This window comes from Bactrocera latifrons, unplaced genomic scaffold (genome assembly GCF_001853355.1).
Source record: "Bactrocera latifrons isolate USDA-ARS-PBARC rearing strain unplaced genomic scaffold, ASM185335v1 scaffold_41, whole genome shotgun sequence".
Lineage (NCBI taxonomy): Eukaryota > Metazoa > Arthropoda > Insecta > Diptera > Tephritidae > Bactrocera > Bactrocera latifrons.
In genome coordinates this window covers 431,875-453,802 of record NW_017537057.1, presented here as the reverse complement: position 1 = coordinate 453,802, position 21,928 = coordinate 431,875, and the positions used below count along the sequence as shown (strand labels likewise).

Genomic DNA, 21,928 nt, shown 5'->3' with positions numbered 1-21,928 from the left:
GGCGTATTAAGTGTTAGATTATCATTTTCGAATCTTTAAGTAAAAACTTTCAAGCATTCTCGTACATATTACCGTTAAGTACTTCAACAATTCGCCAATTCCACTAAACTGTTACACTTGATGCAACAGCACTTACAAATATAGTGCAAAGTGTCGTTGACCGACAAATGCTTGTACAACAATAACGGCAAGGCGAGCTATAAAACGAAGCAATTGAATTTTAAATAGTCGAAACAGAAACGCCCCTTAAATTGATGCAACTAATCATACTTTTAATTTCGTTACCACAGGCACACTTTTCATTTCGAAAATTCACGGCAATAAACACATTACAAGCAAAAATAAACCACGAAAAAATACAAAGCGAAAGGAAGCAGCATTAACACAACAAAAATAGAGAAGTTAACAAGAAAAATTGTACACCAAAAATAAATAGGTAATTGGTTGTTCAACATGCTGCCTGCTTGTGCCCCCCTTTAACGGCAACTACCCACTTCTGCTTTTCGACTTACAAACGCTCGCCGGCTGTTGCCATTTGGTTGCCGTCGAACAAGCTCCACTGCCTGAGTGAGCTAATAGTGCTCTTGCGGCTTGTGTTTGCGTTTGGATGCACTACGGCGTCCTATATTTTTGGCTGGCACCGCTCACTGGTGCGCCGACAACAGCAAAGTTGCCGAAATTGGCGTTTCAGGTGAATGTGCGACCGATTGAAATTGTTTGCCGAAAATAAAAATTAGAATGGATCAGCATGTATGCATACCTTATTTGAATGAAAGAAAATGAGAAATGTTTACTTTTTGCCTTCACATACGACGTTGATGGAGACACACGGTTGCAATTCTTTTGAAGATTTGGGTTCAATAAATGTAAGCGCCTCATACGTAATCTCCATACTTTTCTAGCTGGTATACGCAAAGCTTTATTGATATTTAAAAAGGTATTCAAGTCATACAGATCCAGACATTCATCGTGGAAGACTTTCTACAAAGTCGAAGTTCTTCTATTATTTATAAATTAAAAGTAAGACAAATCAGCATTGCTCTTTCATCTGGCAGCTTGACAACCAAAACATGTGCCGCTGTGAGGTCCTTCTGGCAGAGAGTGGAATGTAAGAGTTCGTCTTAATTACTTGCTCTTAGCAAGGACCATTCCCCGTTTCGTCTTCTTTATCCTGCATTACTTTTGGTGCGTCGCCGGTTCGTTCACCGATTGTCCGCGTGAGTTTGCGTCATAGACCTCATGCTGACCATAAATGAAAGAATGTGTTTCAATCCACACTTGACGACTGCGTTATTGCGCTGGAATGACTGGATTTCCGATGATAATGTAGAGTGGAAGGGATATCTAGTCAGTAGTAGGCTTCTAGATGATAGGGTAGGACGTGGGTGGCAAGACCGTTGGGTAGTCGATAGCGTGTAATGTGCGTATGGGGTCCAACCCCTGCTCTACAGTTCAGAGCAATATAGAAGCTCAACTGGTAGTAGCTTTGGCTACACATATATTGAGCAGGAGCGCGCGGAGTTCGCTCCAACCTACTCATGCCGACTGGCCCCTCGGGAAGTATTGTGGCGGTTGTGGTTAAAACCCGAATGCGGGAATAGCTGACACATTGTCAGTTGAATGTGGAGTTGTATTGAAACAAGGTGTCAGATCCAATGTACGGCTGAAGTTTTAGTTTTTTGTGACCTAACCCAATCTAACCTGGTATTTACTAAAATTTTAGCCAGTAGATTTCACATATCAAAACTGATGTCACTAAACTTATATCTGTCATATTATCAGACCTCAGTAAAATAGTGAAGTACATCAGATCTGACGGCGCCTGAGTTACTTGTACCGAGGATCGCTCATACTTTATATACAAATCATTTCGCTCACCCACTCAACCTTGTCTTCTAACAAACATTTAACAATTTCCCAAATGGAAAAAATTTCACTTGAGGCCTCTATTCCACATTCCTGCTTTGCACTTAAAAGTGAATTATTTTCTTGTTGTTGCTTTTATAGCTTGCTTAATGAATGTGCTCCCTTTGAATACAATTTTATTTTCGTTTATCTCAAAATTTATAAAATGACGCAATGCCGCTCGCTTTTGGTTCTCCGGCTTGCTGCTCACCGCTGTGGTTCCTTTTTTTTTAAGTTTATTATTGGCCACTCACACAGCGTAAATGCATAGCGCTATCGCTCACACACACATGTATATATAATATGTGTTTGATATGCTTAGTTTTGTACTTTTTGGTTGTGACTATTTTTATCAGCGATCGCTTGGGTTTTTGTGAATGAGTTTTTTGTATTTTTGTGCGCATTTTTTATGAATTTTTAACATTTTATTCTAATCTTGGTTTTGGCTTTTCAGCGATTGAAGTAATACAGGCTTTGCAGCAAGAAAATATTTATAAATTTTTTTGCGGGTTTTTTTGCATTGTGGCTTGGGAAATATTTTTATTTAGATTATACATACATATGTATTATTGTTACATTACTTTATTTATATATTAACATATATGTACTTTGTCATGGCCCTCTAACTGCCCATCTGTATAGACGCAACTTAGTCCATCAGTCTTTAAGATAACAATCTGAAATTTTGCATACGTGCTTTTGTCCCCAAAAAGCTGATCATTTGTTGGAATCACCGTTATCGGACCATTATAGCATATAGCCGCCATACAAACTGTTCAATCGAAATCAAGTGCTTGTATGGAAAACTTTTTTATCAGAGCAGATTTCTTTACGAAATTTGGTACAGATTATTGTGCTAAGCAATAGTACAACCTCCGAAGAAATTTTTCAAATCGGATCTCTACAACATATAGCTGCCATACAAACTGACTGATTAAAATCAAATTTTTGTTTGGAAAACTTTTTTATTTGAAGAGATATATTTACGAAATTCGTCATAGTTCATTACTTGTATCAGAGCTATAATATCGTAGCAAATTATTCAGATCGGATCAGTATTACATATAGCTTGCATACAAACTGTTCGATAAAAACTAAGTTGTTGTATGAAAAACTTTTCTATTTGGCACGCTAACTTCCCAAAATTCGGCGTGGATTATTGTCTATGGCAATAATGCAATCTCCAAAGATTTTGCTCTAATCGGACCATCAGAGCATATAGCTGCCATACAAACTGAACGTTCGAAATCAAGTTCTTCTATGAAAAGCGATTGTCTCACACCAATAATCTTCTAATCGAACATATACTATATAAAGCAAATTTCTTCAAAACCTCATAGTTATTTACAAAGAACTTGTACTTCCCACAAAGTACACCTTTTCACACATTTCCGTCCACGGACTTGCTTTTTGTGCGACTTCTGTCTCGGCTGGCAATTACATTGTTTTACTTTTAGTTTCCTTAAAAATCTTATCAATTATTTACTCGTCATATAGCCTTTCACTATTTGCACAAATCAGTGCAACACTTAGATAGCTTTGCTGTTGTATTTGTACATATGTATGTCCGTCTGACTGCGATAACAAACTTTCAAATTCGCGAAGCAAAAACCACTTTTGCCTGAAATGAAAATTTTCCATAGATTTTAAATTTTTTTTTAATGTTTGCCAAAACATTTGTTAAGAATGTAAAAGAAATCGAAGTCATAGTGAACAATTAAATTGTCAATCTACAGTGTGATAACTGTGAAACTCTTTGTGACAATTTGCCACACTTTCAAAAGCGCACTTTGCCGTTTTTTCAAAATAAAAACAAGAAAAAATATTTTTACTCGAAAGTAAGCTCTTAGAAAGTAGTGCAAATGCAGTGGAGCACAGTAAAAAATATATATGTGTAAATAAACTATATACATTTGTGCCATAATGTACTATATTCAGTATGACAACCAATCAGCGCTGTCATATTTTATTTTCATTGCAAAAAAAAAAATTAGCAGAAATTAATTTCTCAATTAAATCGATAAGCGTTCGACAAGTATTGTCAATTGATTTGAATTAGCACCAGATTACAGTAAAACAAAACATATACCGACAAAATCCGTTCATTTTTTTACAGTTAACAATACAACAATACAATACAATTGTTGTGCTGTCAGTAGCAGTTACTCACCGTCACTTTCTAATTTTACTTTGATGAATTGATCGCCACACAATTCGTTCCTTCCTCAATTGCTTTGATTATTAGCAAGGATGTTTTATTAGCGCTGCTAAGATTGCTAGTTTAATGTATTTTTCACGGTGAGCTAGTGGTTACAATGCTCTCTCTTTTTATTTTTGAATTCTACTATATTGAAGTCATTTCAGATCTTACTAAGCCTATCCATAAATATTGGTTTGCCTATAAGGTGATATCTCAAATAAGTTTTCATGGATTTAGTCTACTAGATAAATAGATTAGTTAAATAAATAAGGGTTGCACTGCGACCTAAGATCTATTGCGCATTCTCCTAAGTCACAACAACTCCCGTAGCCCCAGCATATTGATAAATTCCAATATACTGCTACGTGCTACTGAGGCGTGGTAATCCCATTTGCAAATATGAGCTTTAATTTATTAACTTCACTTTTAGTACCAGCAAGGACTCTTTACACTATTCGAAAGATCATACGAAAACACCGTCAAATCCTACCTGAAACTTAGATAGCGCTTTTATATGGGTAAAGGGTAATTAATTTCGAGGTTCCCTACTTTTTTTTTTTTTTAAAGAAAAAACATAGAAATTTCGAATTTAATGAAAAATGTTTATTATCAGTCGAATGAACATTAATGGCATTTATTTTTTCACGATTATCTATTTCAAATGTTGTGCGCGACTGCGCCTCAGAAACACCATCCGCTGAATCAAATTTTCGATGACTCATTCGAGTATTTCGACAAGTAACTGGCAAATGACAGGCGTAAGGTTTTGATCCAAAGCCTGAATCGAAGCGAGGTTCTTCGTTTCCATATCCCTACATGAAAAATTCTAAAAATGTGATATCATACAATCTTTGTGGCGACCCAAAACGTGAAATTATTTGCCTACCGAAGTGTTCTCTCAAAAAATACATTGCCTGATGCGATGTGCGGGTAGTGGCGCCGTCAAATGTCGCCGAGATCAGTTTCTGTCATAAAAAAATCGGTTATCATGGCGCGATAACGGTCGTCTTTGAGGATTACGTTCTTAACGGCATCATTTTTGAAAAAATATGTACCGATGATTCCACCGGGCCACAAACCACACCAAACCGTTGTTTTTTCAGGATGAAATGGCGGCTCTTGAACCTCTTCGTCTCAAAAGTGGCAGTTTTGCTTGTTTACATAACCATTGAGCCAAAAATGAGTGTCATTATTGAATAAAATTTGGTTCGAAAACTTCGGATCGCCTTGGCACGTTTCAAGAGCTGATAGAACGAAGCGGAGTCAGATGGGAAAGCCGTGCGGCTTCAGTTCTTGCGCAAGATTGAGATCTCCACGTAAAATGCGCTAAGCCGTTCCATACGTCAGTTACTGCGAACGGCGCCGAATCGACTCTACACGGTCTTCCTGTACACTCTGAGCTAAGTATATTTCCTTCACTGCGTGCTGGACGTGGTCTGTTCAATCGAATATTATCCAATAATGAATTCTGGGTCTCTCGATGGGTGATGGTGTTGCGAATAATAAGTTCAGTACCCCGATTATGTTGATCATAAGTTGAGCGAAGCCCGCGAAAACATTCCTTACAGAACGTGAATTGTCGTAATAATGTTAAACAATTTCTTAACGTTATCTAATATCGGCGGTTCCGACAAATGAGCAGCTTTTTGGGAAAGTCCCGTTATGTTTGTATATATACTTTCTAGGTTACCCATCTGCTGTTATAACAAATATTATATTTTAGCTAATAGCCCACAACCTGTGAGCGGCATGGTTGTATTTTGTATAATTTTTGTTCAGGGATTTGCTCGAAAACTTGCTAATAAAACTGTCAATACCGCTAATACCCGATAACGAATGATTTCCAGTTATGTCAATCTACGCAAATATATATGTATATACAAATAGGAATATTTATGTACTTATATAGACAGAAATATACCCTTCAAAGTTTAATCCCAAGCGTACTTTGAAAACGTTTCACAAAAACTAACAAAATATCAACGAAGAACTATAAATTATCGCGGCTTTATCAAATCAGAAAGCGCTGCGACAATGGCAGTGGACGCTGAACAAACAATTGACAAGAAAATAAAAATAATAAAAATTTAAAAATAAAATTTGACGGTAAAAATCCCAAGAGGCGCGCACGTCAGAGGTAGAAAGACGCACTTTTTGAAGCACCTATAATAGATATAGACACTTACATATGCACATACACATGCATATGCATGAAAACAGCTGAACATATGTAAGTGCCTTTGAAGAAGCAAATGAAAGGTATGATGACTTCTAGTTTTCTATATATCTTACCACTATGCGTCATGCCCACAACTACAAATCGCCGCCACTTCAACCTACTACAACAAGAACAACAAACGTTTATAAAGTGAGCCAATACAGATGTCCATACGCAGCTATCGCGTCGCATCAAACCCCCTCACCCTAGCCCTAAAAAATCGCCAACAAAAGGCTTTTGCACTAGAACGCTAATGAAGCACTGACACTCATCAACGCGGCCAAAAGCCCAGCAATTTAGCGAGTTTTGAAAAATCAGCATTGTTTTTCTTATAAAATCGCTTATTTTGTATTTATGAAAATCTTTCGTGGATCTTGGCATATAAACCAATATGTAAATTCGCGCTAAAATGTTAAATGATGTTCTACGAGTAGTATCGAAACGAATGTCCGCAACGAAAGTCGAGCGATATGGACGGGAAGCGGTTTACCGAATTGCTTTTTTCGTATTTTCATTCCGAAAAGCGTGAAGTTGTTTAGTGCCGCGCAAATTGTTGTTGTAACTGTGTTCTTTTCCTCTTTGTAATCGATCGATGTTGATGTATCGAAACGAAGCTAAACGACGAACGGTTGCCGAACGAATTATGTTAAATGCAATTGACAACAAAAAAAAATAAAATAAAAAAAAAAAATTGAAAAAAAAAAATACTGGAAAAATTTTAAAAGTACCGTATTGTATAAAAATAATTCAAAAGTCAAGAACTGAATAAGGAGACCAAGGTGAATCTACTATTGCTATTGGTGAATCGAACATGCTTAACCACAAATCATGATTTCCTGGTATTTTCGTAAGCCTCAGGACTGCACTAATATACTGTAAAGCCCGCTTAAATGCCTCACAAAAACTCCCACCTTATTGGGTACTTAAGCGCTGTGGGTACTTAAAACAGCTCCTTAGTCCTTCGATGCGCGCATGAAAGCCAAAAATGTTGGTCACATAAACGTGTTCGGTACTTAAGCGGTTTTTACTGTATTATTACTTAGATTTATTCTGCAGACTTTTCTAGTACCAGACCAGCCTTTTCTAGTATCAGACCAGACTTGGTTCTCAATTGCGAAGTCTTGATAGACTCGAATAATTATTTCCTCGTTTTTTTTTTTTCTCCTATTGTCCTTATAGAGACTATAATCCATCTGCTGTCTTTTAAAGTCTGGGAAATGATTGATTACTACATTATGAGATTGTAGCTTCAAATATCGAGGCCTGGCGGCAGCCTTTATGAGTCGAAAGATTAAAAAGTTTCCGATGGAGAAGTATTAAACTATTAACGGGCTTGGACAAAATCTCTATGAGCGTATATTTAACACAGCGTTCCTAGTGTCGACTTTTCAGATAGTTGTCAATCCGTCTGACTACTATCAATCTAACCTTGCGCTGCTCAAGTTTTCCTAAGCAATATTTCCTTCCACAACTAGATGATCTCATAACTAATTCTCAATCTGTTTATAAAACGCTCCAACATTTCGTAGTAATTCGTGCGAGCCATTAATTGGCAATTACAATTGCTGAATGCGCTTCTGGATTTGTGTGAGCATACATATATATTTACATAAACAAATATTTTTGTAGATAAAAATAAATGCATTTGTGCAATTCTCGCAAGTAAGAAATCATATACATATATATATATATACTTATTACTGGTTTGAGAAAATTACGTGATATATTTATATGTGTATGTATATAAAAATGTTCATTAAAAAAAACTACAAACTGTTATAACAAAAAATAATAGAAAATTCGTTTGCTTCCATCCTACCATTTGGTATTGCTCAGTAATCCAAAAATAGTTCAAAACAGAAACTCTCTACTTGCTGCCTTTTGTGCTCACCTGCTTCTAGTATAAAAATATATGTACTAGGTGTGTTCAGAAAGCAACGGGAATTTTAAAAATTCCGCGTGTTTGAAGAGCACAATTGTCAAAATTATTTTATTAGTTTTCCGGTCCGATAAGACATCGTAGCCGATTGGAAGTTACACCACGACAACGCCCCGGCTCACACCGCCCATCCCAACGCTTCTGCAGCCACCCTACAGCCAAGATGTAGCTCCCCCGGACTTATTTGTTTCCTTGCGTGAAAAGGTTCAATAACTTTTTTAAATCGATTCAGTCTTATTACTTTCCGGACAAACCATGTAGCTTATAAAAGACAGATATCAAGTTCTTGTCCTTGAATTTTTTTTTAATTTTACGGAATATCTTAACAAAATTTTTACATGGATCAATATTTGAGGCAATAATCTAATACCCGAAAAAATTGTTCCGATCGCATCACTACAGGATATAGCTGCCATACAAACTGACTGTTCAAACTCAAGTCCTTTTATGGAGAACTTTTGTATTTGACAAGATATCTTCATAAAATTTAGTATGCATTATTCGCCAAAACAAAGGTATATTAAAATCGATATATAGATATTTTTATACCCCTTTGTATTAAAAGGAATGTACCTGTGAAAGCTATTAAAGTTTTCGTGCTACCGAAATTAACGTTTTTTTTTGTTTTAATTTGTTTTTCTTTGTGGACGCTTTTCATTCGTCGTGCAATGATCCAGGAGAGTGCTCATCTTAGTCATAAAAATTCCATTACACGAATAAACAAATGTGCAATTCACTTTCATGACATTCGCAAATGTGGATAAATGCAAATATGCATGTACATATGTATATATATATATTATATGGCAGCAGTTAAAGCAGTGCTTCCCAAACTTGTTAGTGTCTTACCTGATGATAGTATATAAAGTAAAAGTAAAAGTACTAAATCAAGAATATAAGATTCTAAGAGCTAGTTGATGTCATTTGAAAGACTTTCTCTTTTTCATCATTACAAAAAAATATCTTATTTTAACAAAAATTTGTAGTTTCTGCCACTTAATTTAGCTTGAGAACCCCTGCTTCAGTCAGCAGCTCAAAATTCCTCATTACACACATTTGCTTGTACTCAGTTATGCATCACCGTTAACGTATGCCTTAATGCAGCGAAGTCACCTGGCCTCGTAGACATTGCTCATACAAATATAGCAACAATAACAACAACACTTCTTAATCACTTTGATTAAAAGCTAACGTTTTTCTACATAAACAAATTTACGTTCTTATCTTTTCAGATATCATTTTCGCTTATCGAAAATTTATTAACTTCTGTACGAATGCTGAACTTGGTGCTATATGTGAAGCAGTTAGACATACATACAAACAAACATACATATACATATAAGCGCTTACCCCATAAAGAAACGGAGTAATAATAAACAAAAGCGAAATATCTAGGATTATTTTGCACCGTGGAAGCAGTTCGCCGCTTGTCATTTTAATCGAAGCGAACGTGTGAAAGCATCGAGACGGAATTGAAGCAACAAAAATTCCACGCAAAATACAGACAAACATACACACAAAGGAAAGTAAATTGATTGTTAATTGCAGTAAGTGCCGTTAGAAAAGCAAAGAAACGCTACAAGCGAAGCAAAAACGCATTTACGTTGAGAAATTTCGATTGTCCCTTGCAATACTCCTTGCATTGGTGATTACATAAGCAGCGAAATTGCAACGATAACGGCATGCGCTTGCTGCAGCTGACGTCAAAACCAGATAACACAGACAACAGATTAGTGAGCTGCAAAGAAAGTGATTTACATTTAAGCTGAAGGAAAAATCTTCTAGAAAAATTTCATATAAAAGAAGATCTGCACACAAAAACAACATGGAGCATTTGGATTTAGCTGGTGTGATTAATACACCAAACTTATGGAATATGTCGGCATTCGATCAACAAGGTGAGTGGAAATGCAGACCTAGAGGATTGCATTATGTAGACTCAAGTAATATTTGATAAAGTTGGGAGAGCTAGAATATGCTACAAACAAAGAAAAAAATATATATCAAAACATAAAGCGAATTAAGAGATAGGCGATTAGAATATTTACCTACTTTGGGTTGTTGGGTGATCCATTTCGAGATTCCATACTTAAAAAAACTTTAAATTTAGTGGGCTAGGTTTGTTATCATTCGAAAGAACATTATATGGCATTTATTTTTTGAAGATTATCTCTTTCAAATGTTGGCCGCGTCTACGTCTCAGATGATCCATACGTTGGGTTCAATTTTCGATGACTCGTTCGAGCATTTCCACTGGTAACTGGCGAATGGCAAGCGTGATGTTTTGCTTCAAGACCTGAATCGAAGCGGTATTACCGGCATAGACTTTAGACTTTAAATATTTCTACAGGAAAAAAATCTAACGGTGTGATATCAGACGAACTTGGTGGTCAACCGATGGGCACAAAACGTGAAATGTTCTGCCAATGAATCCATTGATTGATGCGATGTGTGGGAGGTGGCGCGGTCTTGTTGAAACCTCCATCTCCGAGATGAGCTTCAATTTGAGGCATCAAAAAGTCGGTTATAATGGCGCGATAACGGTCGCCATTGACGGTTACGTTCTCGCGTCTATAGAAAACGCATATAGAGCGAGCAATGTCACTTTGGAAGGTCGATCTTCAGCTCTTACACAATCTGTATTTTATGTGCTTTAAATTTAAGTCCTTCCAAAAGTCAGTCCGAGTATCTGCGAACGGCAACGAATCGACTTTGCGCGGGCTTCGTGTACACTCTCTCGTGTAAAAGAAGCGTCGAAAGCCGGAGTGCAGAACCATAAACCGCTAAACCTACCCTGCTCAGAGTCTTCTATACTGTCCGAACATAGCTTCCAAAGCACCTATGAACACTGAGCATTGGGGCTAGGTGAAAATCTAGGTTCCCTTGTTGTCTATCTATCGACAAATGGTTGTCCGATATCTCTCTGTTGGCCCACCGTCCTTTGGATGAAGTTTGCCACGGTTGCTGGCACATGGTCATACTTTAGAACTTGAAATCCCAGCAAAGTTAATACGGCTGACGTTGAGCAACACCAAAAGCTCCATCAAGATCGGGAAGTACCTCTCCGAGTGGTTCGATACCAAGCGAGGTTTCAGGGGATTAGACTGCTTTTCGTGTGACTTCTTGCCGGAGAAAATAAAACGCGCTGCAGAACCAGGTAACATCTTCTATAAGAGTATCCAACAGCTGGCGTACGTCGAAGATATTGATGATACAACAGCGCCATTACTTCTGCTTTCTCCCGACTGGATATGGAAGCGTAGCGTATTGATCTGGTTGTGAACGCGGACAAGACCAAATATATTCTACTATAAAGCAAAGCGTGACCGCACTCGCGTCACTGTTGACAGCCATAACTTCAAAAGTTTGGATAATTTCGTCTATCTTGGAACCAGTATCAGCAGCACTCTTGCCACTTCGGACTAAGTAGGCAATTGAGAAGTAAAATCCTCTCTGGACGAACAAAGACCAAATTCTATAAGTCGCTCATCATGCCCGTTCTGCTATAGGATAAAACTTGATTTTTGATTCGATGGTCTTTAGTTTCGCTGTTCGACAACTGGTATAAATAAAATAGTATTCGAAGCACACAATACATACGCAACTTTCTATTATTTATTAGCAATTTATGCTGTCGCTTTAATTTGAGGTTATGTCCGACTATGTACAAGTTCATTTGTCACATAAATTTGCAAAACGCTTATTGCAATTAATAAATTACCGCAATTTGCCATAAATAAAAGAAATGACAGGCGAGGCAGCATCGCGACTTCGACTTTCTTCCTCATCAGCTTGCAACATTGCAGTGGAGGCCGCTCAAGCTTAGTGAGCCACTGCAATGCTAAGTATAGAAGCAAATATTTTGTATGCCAACGCTGACCTGGGCGGTAATACGCCTATCAAGACGCCGACTGACGACGAGTGCCAGACGAAGGCCGAAAAGGCAGATGAAAGAGCTTCGCTTGTTGTTGCACAAACGCTGACATTTACCGGCATTTTGATGTTGCACACTGTGGCGCATCAATGCACATCAAGCTGAAGCAACAAAAAACAAACAAAAAAAAAAAACAACAACAGCAGCGATGACAACAAACATCGCCGCTTCTTCTTTATCTGCACTTAATTAATAAATTTATTATTAACGACGATTGTCCGCCGTGGCCCAACATGCGAGATTCAGGCAAGTCAGCTAGGGCCGAACAAGGCAAGCGCTACGTCAGCACAAATGAATCGTGATCATGAATGAATCATGCATACATAGATACACATGTATTTAGCACATAATGCTTTGAGTTCGAGACTCATGAGCGCTGTGCTGGCGGCCGGGGCTCAGCTTTAGCTGTATGATCAACTGTGAAAGGGAAAATTCATGCGGCAGCAAAACAGACAAATCAACGCTGCGGCCCAAGACGTTGAAGATGGGTAATTGTGTTGACTTCCCTGCTGCTGCCAGCAGCGCAGCGCCTCAAACTGGATCTTTTTTGGCTTTTTGCTTTGTTTTTATTCATCTTCTACTTATACGCTTGCTTTGCTGTTGGTTGTTGTTTCCATCAACATCAGACTCATCGTCTGTTCCCCAAACTGCCTGACTTGCAGTCTTTGTGAAGTATTTCGGTCCGCCCACCGCGAACCCGCTATCCAGCGATCAGCATGATCCTACACATATGCACATGAACACGTATGCACAGAATGCAATCAGATGCGAGACAGCTGCAGTGCCAGCCATGGCCGCCGCAGTGTTGGTGCTCATTGCAGCTACGACGAGCTGATCAAGCCGCTGAAGCGGTACATTGCTGAAAAGGTCTTGTTGCTTAGTTGAGTATTGGGCGCGTTTAGAAACGGTTTAGCCTTTGTGTTTGTTGGTAGCCGGCGCGTGGCTTAGAAGCGTAGCGAACGAAAATACACTTATAGGGCATAAAACGATTCATACGAAAGAATGCGCAAATGGCGTGCCCAAAGCTTAGGTCTGACTTTTGAACTTCAACATTTGTTTTTTGGTTTCGAATTCTTAACAACACTTAAACCCAACTTTTGTTTTCCACAGATGCCATATATTTGTCCAGTTCGAGACAGATGCTGGAGCCAATACTGGAAGAGACGTCGGAGGATGAGGAGCATGCACAAAATAGCTGGAATCAGTACGAGCAGACCAGAGAACACTTTTGGAGTTCAACGGAATCGGAGACAGGCTCTGTCATACGAGTCGAAGTTAGCAAAGGTAATAAGAAACTCTATTTAATTGTAGCCGATTGGATTTGATAACACTGCTTTCTTTACAGATCCCGATTCGATCTCAGAGCGCGATTTCGCCTGTCCTGCCAAACGTGCGCGACGCTGCGATGACTTCATAATCGGCGGTCAGCTGAGCTCAGTCGCGCAATCCGCCAACACACAAGCACAAAGCCAAGCCGCACAGCCTGCGTCTGGCAGTTACGATGACACAGTGCTCTTGCGTCGCACGCAACGTCCGTTTGATTTCAATGAGGCGAACAGCAACAGTTTGGAGCGCTTTCTCGCTTACGAAGCCTGCACACGTGACAGCTGGGGTCAGCCGACACAGCCTGTGGTGGCGCAACGTAACAGCACTGGCAGTCGTCGTTTCGATGAATATTCCGATTCGGATAGCATATCCTATCACTCACTCAGTCGTTCCTCCTCGCTGATACAGTTTGAGTCATTGGAACGACAGCTGCAGTTGCAGGAGCAGCATGCGAGCATGTCCAGTTTGGGCAACTCCTCACCCTCGCTGCTCAGTTTCGATGGCGCACGCAGCACCGGCGCCTTGAATGGCGAAGACGGCACGCGTAGTGGAGGCAACAGTGGCAGCAATTCGGGCAGTAATAGTCGACGTGGTTCGCAAAGCTCGCTGCTGAAACGTTTTGAGTCCTCCGATGGCCGACTGCATCAGACCTACTTCGATTTGGATAAGTTGAATTTCGATGATGATCAGCGTGTGCTATTCGGCGCGAGTAAGGCCAATTTGATGGAGGCTACGGTGGGTGAAGTTAAATCTGACTCTGAGTCATCTACCAGTTCGAGCACTTCGTCAGGTAATAGCATTTTAACCGCATCCAAGCCCTCGGCGGAAGATTTGACGGACTCGGGTAGCACGGCGGGCACGCGTAATGGCCGCATCATGGCTTTTCAGCGTGCCGGTAAGAGTTCGGCGGAGAATCTATCGGAAGACTCGGGCTACTGTGAACCGTCGACGCTGCGACGCGCCAAATCGAAAAGTATACCGAAGAATTTCGAGAAATTCTGCGAGGAGGAGGAGGAATTCCAGCAGTACGACTACACCGTGGAAAGACATACCGTCGAGGCCATTGACAGTGTGACAAAAACAGTACATCCACAAGAGCAAACACAACAACCACATTCCAAAAGCGTCCCCAACCACAATCAACACATAAACACCGATGTCGCGTCCACAAACCATTACGTCGTAGGGCATGATATATGTCAGCCAAAAATAAATGACGCCACATTCATCGTAGCAACAGACGACGAAACGTCATTCAGTGCGTCAACCACACCACCGCCACTACACAGAACATCATCACAAACACCAGCCCTCAACGGCGGGGAAGACGAACGTGAAGACGATGTGGACGAAAGTGATGAGGAGCGCAATTCAGATACAGAAGAAGCTATTGGCTCGCGCTATGTATCGGCGTGTCCAACGTATGAGCATGTTAAAAATAGCCCAACGCGAGAGGCGACCGCTGCCGCTTTGTCGCTCGAACAGCGGCGCTCGTTGGCGCACTCGCCTTCGCCTGTGGCGTCTGATGTCTCATCGTCGTCCGCGGCGTCGGCCTCATCAGGCAGCAGTTGCGGCACCGCGCGATCGAACACCTCAGCATCCACATGCGCATCGGCCGCCTCGTTCACATGGCTACCAACACCGAAACAATTGCAACAGCAACAACAACAACTACAATCACAATTAGAACGAACGCAACGTGAAACGCCAGCATTCGCCAAGTTAGAGCTATTAGCGGCGCAAAAGCGTTCGACTCTCGAGAATTTTTGTGCGAGTCTACGGAACAGTTTGCCAGATATACGCGACGCGTTAAGTTCTAAAACCTGCGATACAGTTAACGAAACATATTTTCCCGTTTTATCGGAGAAACGCAACGGTAGCGACGTGAACGACACAGACGATACCCACGGCCACAGTCTGGAGCATGCACGGAGCGAAACGAAGACGTCAGAACATGAACTTATAGATATTGAACGGTCGGACGGTGGTGCAAATATAGCAACATACAATTTAGACGATTCGGACTTTAGTACGACATCGACACCGGCATCGGGCTCAGCATCGGCGCGTGAAAGTCACAGTGACGAAACGGACAACGAGTCCACGCCAGAAGCTAGGAAACGACAACGTGTCTACAACAACACTGGCGGCGGTGGTGGTGTTGGCTGTATTGGTGCAACCGAAAGTAGTGTTATTGGTGGTTTTGGCGGTTACGTCAGTGGTGGAAGGCGCATATCGAGTGTGCCAAGCGAACTGAATAAATTGGGACGCAGAAAACGTGTTAATACGCGCTATAGACAGAGCAAATCATCGCCCGAAGAGGAGGCCACAAGTGAAACTAGTCCCAGTAATTCCAGTGTAGACGAAGCTGAGGACGAGGACTTCTTCGACACCGTGACCTCGTACCGCATACGACGTACTTGCAGTTGGTCCGAACGGCGTGAACGCAATCTACAACGTTTCGAGGCGGCGTTCGGCGATAGAGCGCAACGTGAGGGTCAACGTCATTGGGCCAGTCAATCGCTGGGTTATATGAACGCTAGCTATCAGGACCTGACGCAACTTGATTATTCGGGCAAGCAGCTGGAGGCGGATAAAAAACGCCTTAGTGTACAGACTAATTTGAAACGCTGCTGCGACTACTTAACAAGTGAAGGCGAAGGTGAACGCGACTCGGACAGCGAAAACATGGACACGCCCAAGAGTACGGCCAGCGCTGATTATGAGCATATAATTTGCAAAGGCAATTTCTTGCTGGATGAACTGTCACAAATATACGATCGCAACGTTTCGATTTTAAATGATAAACCGATTGAAGCCGACGAGCATTTACTCTTGCCCACAACCGAAGACAACGCGGAGCGTCCGAGCTGCAGCCCGCGGCCACCGCCTCGTCAGCGCAAACAGTCCAACTCAAGTTATTCGGATATGGACAGTGTTGGTGGCAGTGCGGCTTGCGCCGACGAGCAAGTGGCCGTGGCGCAGCATGTGCAATTGACCATACGAAAACCGCCCGCGCGCCAGAAGCACGCACGCAAATCCGAGGTCACACACAGTTTAATTAGCGACGCGCCATTATTTTCGAGTGATACAACAACCACAAATACAGCGAGTGTGGCCTACGGTAAGACCTTCGATCAGGATCCAACCAACTTGCATACCAGCTATACGCAGAGTTTGGAGAAATGCAACTTCGATCCGAAGGAGCTGAGCAACAGCGAGTTGAATAAGTCAAATTCGATACCGAAGCGTCGCTTTCACTCGCAAGCGAATGCCGCGAAGCAGCGCAATATGGTGTCCAGCACGCCGAACCTAAATGCCTACGATCCGCATGCGAACGATGTGGAAGACGACATGTACGTGTCAAGCGCACACACTTCAATGCATCAGCTGCCGCTGGGGGCCACACAGAAGCCGCTGGGCATACTGCTGCCCGCAGGATCGCGCACCTCTTTCAGCAAGGAAGTCAGCTTCTGTCCAGTGGTCTCACAGTACTCCTGGCAAGAGCAATCCTCCGAAGAATACGGTGAACAACATCAACACCAGGATAATGAGCATGCGGCGGGGGCGGAGAAGCAAGAAGATACAGACGATGAGCTGCTGGACAATGCAGATGCCACGGTAATACAGAATACACGCGTCAATGAAATGATTGCGGCGCGCTATGCCGCAGAATTGAAGAGCGCGCTTGCCGCAGGCAACGCAACAAAGAGTGTCGCGCAAATAAGAGCGGTGCCAATTGAAAAAGTAAGAGCAATGATTATTGTAAGAGAGCGACAAGCGGCTGAAGAGCAAGAGCGAGAACGCGCGCGTTTGCAAGAGCGTCCAATAGGCTTGGGAGAGTGTGACGCTCAAGAGCAGGTAGAGAGCAGCAATGGCGTGGAAAAAACATCGCACAAAGCCACTGACTACAGCGTTGAGACAAAGGGAGAAGCATTAAAACTCGACTCAAACGACAGCGCTGTCGCTAATAATGCAGACTACAGTGAGACGGTGAACGCTGGAACGGCGCAATCAAATGTTAGTCACAAATCGACGATCATTGAAGCAACAACGAATGTTGTACAGGCGGAACCAACGGTCAACGTAAATGCAACTAGCGAAAGTAACGTTGTTAACAACGAAAGCGACAACGACGCGCAATCTAATCGGAATAGCAGTTTTAGCGGTGTCAGTGGGGGTGCGGTCAGCGGCAACGATAACGCCAGCGATAGTTGTAACACGGCTGTTAGCAGTGCAGAGCCAACGCGTCCGCTCAGCATACACCTGCCGATATTGAGTGAGCCACCCATAAATCGCGCGCATCACATACTCTACGCGTCGCAACAACTACTCGACAAATTCGAGCGTCGCGAAAGTGAGCAATATTACGGTCAAAATAACGGGCCCAAGTGTGAAAGTGCTATAGGGGGTGTGGGCGTGGCCGATAGGCGTGCGAAAAGTGTGGGTAATTTGAGTGCGGCGCAAACGGCACGCTACAGAATGTCGAACGCTGCAGTGGGTGTGGGTGGCCAAGGCGGCAGCGCTGCTGCGGCGGCCAACAACAACAATGAGCTCTTGAACAAGAAATTCAAGGATGAGAAACATCCAAGTTCTAAAGGTTTTCTGTCGCGTTTCGCGCACGGCTTGCGTTTCTCGCTGAGACGCAAAAACAAAAAACAATTGCAACAACAACAACAGCAATTGCAGGAGCAGCAAGACGGCGGCGAGCTGAACGGTGTGGACAAGTCGACAATGCGTAAGAGTTTCGGTAAGTCAGCAACATTGCCACATATAAAACAACAACAAAATGTACAACAGCAACAAAAACAAAAACAAGCGTCTGTACAACAAAACAAGTCGTCAACGCAAAATAACACTACACGTGCAACCGCTCAAAGCGGCCCCGACTATATTTACATACCGCTAAAAGGTCCTATACCATCAGCAGGTACATTTCCACAACAACAACAACAACAGCAACAACCACCATCGCCAACGACTTCAGCGAACGGTAGCAATTCGGCTACATTGCCGGCCAACTTCAGTCCAGCTGTTGCAAAACAACAAATGCCGGCAGTAGCAGCAACAACAACAAACGCAAACAATAACAACAGCGCCACCAACGGCAACGCGAAACCCGCCACTATCAACTCGAACAAAAGCGGCAGTGACAAGAATACTATGCGCGCCATCACAGACCGTAACGGCGAGCCGCTAGTTACCGGCAAACCGCCGAAGCCCTATCGTTACGGCGGCATACCGGCCACCACCTCTAGCACGACCATAATCACCAAGTACTTTGGCAGTGGCCGACGACATGGCGGTGGCGGCGGTGTGCCGGCACATGCGCACAAGGATGGCAATGGCATGCCGAATGCAGCCAACTTCAAGTCGCGTAGTCAATTCTACACTGATTTCCTCGATGCCGAACGTTCGTACTACGATGACGATGAAATCGAAAAACAGTTAGATGCGGGCTTGCAAGCGAACGGTAACGCAGTCACAGCAACGGCAACGCCAACAAACGACGCGCCCGCTAATGTGACAAGCACGTCGGCCGTAACGGAAGTGCTGTCACAAAAAACGGGAAGAGAAAACAACCAACGCGACGCAGATAGTTCGAGTGAAAACGCGAGCGTTGGAACGGCAACAACAGAACGCAAATATTCGGTGGAGTACGAGACTCCGTCGGCGGCACTAGAGACGGCTCAAGTCGCTTACTCCTTGCCGGGTGTTACACGCGAAACCGTTATGTTATTAACAACCGGTTCCGGCGTGGCGAATGCCGGCGACGGCAACGGACGCATTGTCGCGCCCACCTACACAACCATGTCGAACGCGTATTTGCAACATACCAATAACAATAACAAAATCGGTTTAATCGAAACCAATTTGGACACACACGAAACGGTCATATCGGGTAAGACGCGTTCGCTGGTGGACATTGTCGGTCCACAGCAGCATCAACAGCAGTACGTTGTTGTTGGTGGTGCCGGCGGTGGCGGTGTGGCGAAACGTTTGAATATGAGCGCGGCTTGCGGCGGTAATGCGGACTTGGATGAGGACGATGACGATGACGATGTGCGTGTTTACGGGCGCGATGTTGGTGGCCGGGGCGGTGGCGCTGTTGTCATCAAGTCAACAACAGCTAATGGCAGTCAGATAGCGTCGGTGCGTCGTCCGCACAAAAGTATGGAATTCCTGTTGGACAAGGAGAATCAGAAAAATGTTTTGGTGAGTGAGTGCCATTTTTATTTTACTGAATATTGAATGGTTTTGCGTAAAGTGGTTATGAAGGCGGTAAATAATAGGTTGACTTATGGCTATGTTTCCTGGTTGCGAGAGTAAATTAGTATAACGTGCGATACTTTCGTTTAGTTCTAGTTAAAAAGCAAATATAACATCGTAAGAGACCATTTTGTGGGGTATTAAATTTTTTCCAAAAAAAAAAAAGGAAATTTTTTTTTTCAAATTTTTGGATGAGAGTTTTGAAGTTTGCTATCTGATGATTTGAAAAAAAAAATAATAAAAATAAAAACAGCTCTAAGACCTTACAGAAAAATCTCATATTTGCAGAAGCTTTCTCAAATGTGTTTAAGAACCTATTTTTTGGAGTACCCAGCGAAAAAATATTAATTCTTTTTGACTCACACTAATATAATATATACCATATGTCAGGTTAGGTCAGTTTAATCTGGCAGTTAATCTCAGAACCTCATAAAAAACCACATATGATTGTAATATTCCAAATTGTATTTAATTTTTCTGTATGTCCATGCTGATATTTGTTGTAAATAACAGTTAGGTTTTGTAAATTGGGTTTGTGATATGCAATTATTTCATACTGTGGTCGTTTCAATGCATACCTCTAATGATTTTATGGTTTTAACCTCCTTGTGGTTTGTAAAATAGATAAGAAGTACTATTGACTTCCTATTTTTCAATTTTTAATTTGTATTTTATTATCATAATGTTTTTTTTTTATCATAAGAACTTAATGGGTTTTTATCAGCCTATGATTTGATAAGCATTTTGAAAGCCTAAGAATAGATCAATTCAATTATATATTAAAACAATGTTTTTGCCTAGTCCAAAACTCAATGCTTTTTTTGATAAAAATTTAATTTTATAATAGCAGTATTGATTAGTTTAGAATAGAAACCAATTGGTTCTTTATAATAATAGAAAATAACTAGTACTTCGTCGTATGGCCGTAGTTGGTTAATGAATCTAGGCATGGAGTTCGCCAAACGCCTACATATCTCGAGAGGAAAGGCCTTCCACGTCAACTTCACAGCACTCGACCTCCTATTTAACGGGTTGTCTCTCCCTTCCTCTTCCATAACCTCTGCTTAAAAATTATCAATTAGCTCAAAGACTCTCAACTGACTTATGTTCAGATGGCTAAACCAGAAAGCACTTAATTTCAACTATATTTGGAGTTTAATTCAGTTTATTGCATCATTCAAGTTGGCCTTCATGTTTAATCCAGTATAGGAACCTTCCTTAGTGAGGGAAGGTGGTTTTTGTTACTTCACTGTTGTCCGTGAAACATATCTGGGATCTAATGAATCATATTCTGGCCTTCCTGCATACATACATACTATCGACGCCTCTGGAAACCAAATAAAATAATTTTCGTTTCGTCAGTCCACAACATGTCGCGTAATCTTTCAACTGACCAATGTCTAGGTGCTCTTCAAAAAATTGAGCTCTGTCCCGCTCTGTGCCGGGGTTGAAGTAGTGGCTTCTTTCTTGAGCTTCTGCCGAAAAATTTGTTTGTTATCATTGTTATCAACTTTTCTTCCTAACACCAAGATTTTAGTCATCTTTAATTTTTTTCCCCCTCTTTTTTTGTTTTGTAAAAAGTGAGGCTTCTCGGGCCAAAACTGCAACTTTCCACAACATGGCGCCTCCTTTTTTTTTAATTCCAGTTTTTTGGCGTTATCAACTATTTCGGCAGAACACCTGAGCAAATATTCGATGAACTTCTAAGATTTTCCTTTCACCAACCAAACAATTGTTGATATGATTCCGTTATTATTTAGAGCACAGCCAAAAAAGTGCTATGTATTCACTACAAAACTGTTGAATCAATTGACTGTGGCTACATTTTTCATTTTTTAGTCAAAATCTGTCAAATACATCACAGCAAAAAACAAAAACAATGTAACACAAAATATAACGCCACTTCATAAATCTGATAACTTAACAAAAATCAATTTAACAATTCTTTGCCTCAATATAATAACCAAAAATCAATTTAAAACGAGTGCTTGATAACCAATATATAACCGTTTTGCATTCTAGGTGATGGTATACACAGTTTTTCAATTTATTAGTCAAAAAATTAACGTAAAAAATAAATGTAATTGGAGAAAAATACTATATATTTTTTCTAATAATTATTATTGATTAATTATT

At 41.3% G+C, this 21,928-nt stretch overlaps 1 protein-coding gene across 8 annotated transcripts in view; it reads left to right on the top strand.

Annotated features, from left to right (window-relative positions):
- The window catches only part of LOC108972603, a 228,897-nt gene that overhangs the window by 59,029 nt on the left and 147,940 nt on the right, over positions 1 to 21,928 (top strand). For 6 of the 8 annotated variants that reach the window (XM_018939246.1, XM_018939240.1, XM_018939242.1 and 3 more), the window contains exons 2-4: positions 9,495 to 10,160; positions 13,307 to 13,480; positions 13,542 to 19,738. In XM_018939246.1, coding sequence (XP_018794791.1) covers positions 10,088 to 10,160; positions 13,307 to 13,480; positions 13,542 to 19,738 — 6,444 coding nt within the window. In that variant the 5' untranslated portion in view covers positions 9,495 to 10,087. The remainder of the gene's footprint in view (positions 1 to 9,494; positions 10,161 to 13,306; positions 13,481 to 13,541; positions 19,739 to 21,928) is intronic. The other 2 variants (XM_018939245.1, XM_018939243.1) reach the window with 2 other exon arrangements.